The sequence below is a fragment of the Parasteatoda tepidariorum genome, chromosome 8 (genome assembly GCF_043381705.1).
Source record: "Parasteatoda tepidariorum isolate YZ-2023 chromosome 8, CAS_Ptep_4.0, whole genome shotgun sequence".
NCBI lineage: Eukaryota > Metazoa > Arthropoda > Arachnida > Araneae > Theridiidae > Parasteatoda > Parasteatoda tepidariorum.
The window spans coordinates 69,805,331-69,811,906 of record NC_092211.1 but is presented as its reverse complement, the minus strand read 5'-3'; the positions used below and the strand labels follow the sequence as shown (position 1 = coordinate 69,811,906).

The 6,576-nt window shown below is 28.9% G+C and overlaps 1 protein-coding gene across 1 annotated transcript in view; it reads left to right on the top strand.

Annotated features, from left to right (window-relative positions):
* The first annotated feature begins 1,392 nt into the window (after positions 1–1,392).
* LOC107456424 (topoisomerase 3-beta) overlaps positions 1,393–6,576 on the top strand; it is a 27,851-nt gene continuing 22,667 nt past the window's right edge. Inside the window, exons 1-3 of the mRNA XM_043052662.2 lie at positions 1,393–1,974; positions 4,700–4,777; positions 6,213–6,335. Coding sequence (XP_042908596.1) covers positions 1,741–1,974; positions 4,700–4,777; positions 6,213–6,335 — 435 coding nt within the window. The 5' untranslated portion in view covers positions 1,393–1,740. The remainder of the gene's footprint in view (positions 1,975–4,699; positions 4,778–6,212; positions 6,336–6,576) is intronic.

Here is a 6,576-nt window from a genome sequence, read left to right as displayed (position 1 = left end):
AAACATCCAGAGTTTACGGGATAAGAAGCTTGTATACAACTGGTAATTAAATCGGAACATTTTTGAGATAGAAGACAGTTTTATGTTCAGAGATTTGAATGGACAACTAGTCAAATTTTCACTTTGTGATGAAGCTAAGTAAGCTATTAACCGAGCTTGCAGTCAAAACGAAAAAACTTACGCTTCATTTAAGCCTCATCTTTGTTTCGAATGTAAAAAAAAAAAAAAATATTCTGAAGTGAGCGAAATGGTTTCTTCCTTCTTCAAACAGTGGTAAGTAACAGAATCCGTTGAACCTCTTTTCTAGTTTTGGAGATCTCCAAATAAAAAAAAATATGTTCACTGAAAACAAAACCGAAACCTCCCCCTCCCTTTTTTTTTTTAATTTTATTTCTTTTATTATTATTTTTTTTTTTTTTTTTTTTTTTTTTTTTTTTTTTTTTATTTTGAAATGGAAAGAGGAGAAAGGCTATTTGCTTATAAACTCTAAGAAATTATGTTAATTTCCGTTCATGAAATTATGATCCTTTTTCTGTAAAGCACTTGTATTTTGCTTATTTTTTATCTCTAGGGTAATCGTCTAGGACTTGCAGGGCATAAATCTGTGACCTACCAATCCATGGCATTAATCTCGCGACCACCCAGTTCTCTTACAAAGCTAAATTTTATTTTTAGTTATTTGTGAAGTGACTATTATGACATTACCTAGATAATCAGATGAACGCATCTAAGCACTGATGTTTGATACCACACTCTACTCACACGCGCACGAACATACATACGCTCGAATACGCTATCTGTGGAGAAGACCGGTTTCATCTCTTGACCCTCGACCTTTCCTTCTCCCCCTCTTCTCATCAGTTGTATGGGAATGTACTACGTTATTTTCCTTTTCCATAATACTTTTCGCATTTAATTGTTAAAAATATTTTCTAAAATTTCCACAACACTTTCTTTCAGAAGCATGTTTAATGGAGTTTTCAGTTCCCTATAGTTTCCTAACTTAAAAGTTTTTAATATATTTGAAAATAATGTACTTCCTTCTTCTTTGAATATCCACACGCTACTGGTGAAGTCGTTGTAGTTCATTTACGCTGCACTAGAGCTGCACAATGGGCTATTGGCGACGGTCTGGGAAACATCCCTGAGGATGATCCGAAGACATGGCATCACAATTTTGATGCTCTGCAGAGGGGATGTCACCCATGCTTCGGTAGGCCAATGATCTGCACATGAAGTCGAGCACTTTACGGTAGAACAGTTTAACGAGGACCAATACCACACACCCTCGGTCCCTACGCAGACTGATCCCAGTGGTCACCCACCCTCACACTGACTGCAGCCAGTGATGCTTGACTTCGGTGATCTGCTGGGAACCGTGTCTTAAATATCAGTCAACTGCGGGACGCTACTGGTGAAGAGAGTTCTGCTTTGCATCACCTCTGTAGCCCATTTCGATCGTCGAACAGCTCTTTGCGTTGATCTGAAGTGCTAGCAACAAGAATAGTCCTTAAAGGTTGCTAGAAAGTGAGGATGAATCGTAACAAGTAGATACCGCAGAATTGAAAATCAAGCTTTACTCACTCATCAATTAATCAATCAATTATGCCGGCGTGTGTACTAGTCTAGTAGAGTGTTTGTCAACATTATCGCCTTCAAAACTTTTAATTTATCAATTTTGATACAAGACGCATTTTAGTTATGAAAATAGACTCTTAGGTTTTCTAATACTTTGCCAAGATGAAGCAAGTTCTAATGGTTGCAGAAAAACCGTCCCTTGCTCAGTCAATTGCACAAATCCTGTCAAATGGACATTTTAAACAGCGAAAAGGTTTGAGTTCGGCTTGTGCTGTGTATGAGTATGACGGAGTTTTTAATAATCAACAAGTAAAATTTAAAATGACGTCTGTGTGTGGCCATGTTATGAGTACTGATTTTATATCGAAATATAATAACTGGGATCGAGTTGACCCAGTAAGAAGATTTTAAAGTTTTAAAAAAAAAATCTTGCATGCCTGTACATTTTTGCTTTTTTTCATGTCTTACCTTGAGCTACTTGGATACTTATCCGTTTCGGGGGTGGCAATATCCTATTACCACAGTACCTTTTAAAAAGCACCTATTATTATCAGCTTAATAAAAATAATATATAAGACTAGGAAAATTTACAAAAAAATACGATAATATTTTAAGAGACACAGACTTCACTAAACTTATTTTAATTGTAATTATAATGATGTATAGCTAGTGAGTTGACTTTAACATATAATTGTAGCATAGCTACCACTACAACTATTCAATTCCCATTCACTAGTACATAAGACAAGTTAACTTGATTCTATATGGTAGTACCTTTTGATAGATGACAGTTGACAATGTTTAAAACATATTCCCTACATAATCCTTAAGAAAAAATAACATTTGATTTCATTACTTGGGGAAGATTTTTGTATCAGTACTTATACCAATATAATTGTCAAGTTTTGGATTTTGACAGCTTCTAGGCCTGCAAAAAAAAAGTAAAATCAGAGAAGGAAACCAATTCCAAATAATTTGTAGTTACCCCTACACATTTTTTTTTTTTTTTTAATTTTTGAAAGTTTGAAGTAACTCCATTTGGTGCAATGATGATTATATCTTACCCTTGATGATTATATTGACTTAAGCTGGTGCTGATATGAAAATATTCCCTATACCTGCATCAATAACAGTTTAGAGATTTTATTGCTTATTCCCCCTGAAATGGATAAGTAATTCTGTAAGTATCTTGGGACCTATTTAGAAAAAAGGATAAGATGATTGAAATTGTGCAACCCATAAGCAAATACATTTAAAACTGCATCAATATCTTTTCTTCTTGACATGTTTAAGTTTAATACTTTTGTAAATAATACAATTTCGAATTATTTAGGGTATTTTCTGCAATCAATCGTTTGATCCAATTTTTCTAAATACCCTATTATTTATAAAGTAAGTAAATGTATTGCTAATATTGATTTGAGGTCTATATATATTTACTTCTCCTGTATGGAAGAATAATATCCAATAGCTGTTACTGAAATTACTAACCCTTTTCTGTGTAAACTGATCACTTGCATTTTGTCATTTTAATAGTCAACTTTAAAAGAAAAACAAATTGGTATTTGTAATCATTTCTTTTAACATGTTGTTGTTTGATATATAGGTAATGGTCATATATTTCTTATTATTATCACTTAAAATAAATTTGAATGTTTTTAAATTTTTTAATAAAACTTTAAAAATTTTATTTAGCAAATTTTCTATGTATCTTATGAAATGTTATAATTAACAGAATGAATTACAATTGTTGTTAAACTGTTAGTTTTAAAATAAAACATGTTTACTTATATTATATTTTGTTAGTTATGCACTACTTATGACAATTTCTTACAACATAATTCACAAGAGCATGTACATACAGGGATACAGAAAATTCTCTGAGCCTAGTATTTCCCCAGAACCCAGATTTTTTGGTTCGGAATTTTTGTCCCAAAATTATAGGGGTGTTTTTTTAAAATTTTTTTTTAAAATTATAACTTTCCAAAATATTTTTAGAAATTAAAGTTAATGTATTATTAATACTTTTCGATCATACTTTTTTCTTTAACAAAGCAAAACAAATTCATTTGATTTTGCACAGTTCTTGAATTAGCTTGAAAAAATTGTTAAAGCAATTTTTTTTCCCTATTTGAATTTTTAGCAACAAAAAATTTTTTAGCATTTTTTCCCCTCAAAAATTTCACCAGAGCTGCCAAAATTTTATGCGATCTGACACATTCGCAAGTTTTGCAAAAATGTGTAATATATGAGTGAGTTAAGCTGTTACTATAAATTATTTATTTGGATATGGTTAAAATTTGACTAAATATTTTCATTTATTGGTTTCAACCGTACTTTTTATTCCACATGAGTTTAATTAATATTTCATTATTATTTATTATCAATTAAGTTTAATTTTCCTATTTAATGATTATATTTTAACATGAGTTATGCTCCGTATAAATAAAAAGGAAAAAATCTAGTAAATGGTGTTTATTATCATTTTTAATTAATATTTGTTATTATGTTTAACAGATGTATTTAATGATGTATGTTCTAAACAAAAGTTGCATTGTAATGGATAAAAAGTGAAGGATTTAGAAAATTGCATTTTTACCTTATTTTTTAAAAATTATTTTCTATATATATATATATATAATATATATATATATATACACACTCAATTTGCGCTTTTGTTTTCATCTTTTGTTTTCATATTTTGTAATCTGGCAATCTTTCTGCGAAAACATTTTTAAATCATTCTTGAAAAATAACTGTCCAAGTAAGTTGTTATGATTTTGCTACTCGCTTTATAGTCCCCCCTTTTTAATGTTTTTTCTTTTTATTTTATTTTTTCTTNCAAGATTTTCGCTAATTCAAAAATAAATATTTATCACACTGTATATATATATATATATATATATATATATATATCTAATGAAAATAGAGAACTATTAACTAACTTACAATCATAATTGTTTTTCTAAAGAATAGTTTGAAAGTTTTATTTACTGACTAAAACATCGTTCAAAACCCATTCTTCATTTGTGTTTACATAATTTATCAATAAACAGAAACAAAGGAGTTCATGAATTTATGTTCTTTTACATATTAACCAAATTTACTTTCATTATTTCAGGCTGAATTGTTTTCTGCTCCTACTGAGAAAAAAGAAGCAAATGCCAAATTACAGATTCCAAAGTTTTTACAATCTGAGGTAAAATATTTTATTCATTTAAGTATTTGTGCATTTTCAAGCTTCCTGATATGTTTTTACAAGGTATTTTGTTTTAAAGAAGTTTTATTTCAGTAAGCATTTTAATTCCATAAACATATATTTATTTTTATACTATTTTACATGTTTTAAAACTACATTTATGTTCACTTGATATTGCAAAAAATCTTTCTCTTAGAAAATATACTTTATTTGTAAACAGTATGACTTTTCAATTTTTTAAATGAATGAGTACTTAAAAATTGAATTCTGTGTATATTATTGATTTAGTTGAATGTCAGACATAACTTATTTTTTAAAAAAAGTTTTTTTTAATAAAATTTCAGCTTGAAAACTGTTTTATGAAAGCAAATTTATCATTTAATTATTCTACTGGTGTTAGCATCAATGCGTGCACCATTGAGCATCACATACAACAACAATTCATTTGAGGGAATGCGAAAAAAAAAAAAAAAACTTAAAACGCATCCTCTGAGACACTCAAACTGCTTAAAGAATATTTCATTTCAAATTGCTCAACCTAATTTTTATTTCTAATTTAAAAAAATGCGCTCAAATGAGCAATTATCTTTCATTTGGAAAAATTTGCAAATTTTAGATGTAATAGTCTTTAGAGTATGTTGTAAAGTGTTTTTTCAAATGTGCAGTTTTTAATTTACTACGGAAAACAAAGTAGCAGTTAAAAACGGTTTTAAAAACTATGTGAAATTCCACTGTTATAACTGCTAAGAAAGCGATTAACGAAACTGTGGGTTCACGATTGAATAGCCACTAATCGGGCTCATCAAAAAATTTTCTAATGCAGGGTTTTGCGGTACATTATGATGTCATATTAAAACACTGATATTTTGAAAATCATCTAGAAATTAAGTACCGAAAAAGCAATTTACTCAACCATGTGGATTTACAGTGAATCATTAGGAATCTAGTATGCCTAAATGAGAGTTAAAGTTTGCTGCACGTTATGATGTTCGATTGAAACATCAATATGTTAAAAATCATTTCATTAACTTTCTGCATAGCAATTGATAAAATCATATGGATCAGTGCTTTGGAAAGTGATCACTCACTTCAGTGAGTTTGTTAAGAATCAGTGAATTTGTTAAGAAAAAATTCTTATTTCCTTAACAATATGCAGTAGTTGAGTTTTATTGCTTATTAAATTAAAGAAAGATTTTATTTTTGATACAATATTTCCCTTTGTAGCAAAAATTTAATCTAGAAATTTGTTAAAATTTTCTTGGCTCGGTCAGGGTATTTTGTTTCTAAGCCCTGTTAAATCGTATAATTGTAAGAAATGAGAGAATGTATTTAATCGAAACTTGTGGGAAAGTATTCTCCTTTGTGTGTTTTTGAGAATTATGTAAAAATAATAAAACTCAGTATTTCTTTGTAAATGCAAGAATCTATATTATAGGCCCGGAACTGTGACTATTTGGTACTTTGGCTTGATTGTGACAAAGAAGGTGAAAATATTTGTTTTGAAGTTATTAACAGTGTGAAAAGTGTCATGCGACCACCTGGAAATAGATTTGAGCAGGTTATTTATTCCACATATTGATTTCATTATAATTTTTGTTTTTTGTTTATTTTTGTCAATTATTAAAAAGTATTCTTTGAATATAATAAACTCTAAATTTCTCGAGTCACCAAATAAATCCTTAAATAATTAAAAAAAAATTTTAAATATAAAACTATGATATTTTAAATAATATAAATTGCTGAAATAAATTACTAAAATAAATTGCTTGACAGAGTTTTGTAATATATATATATATATA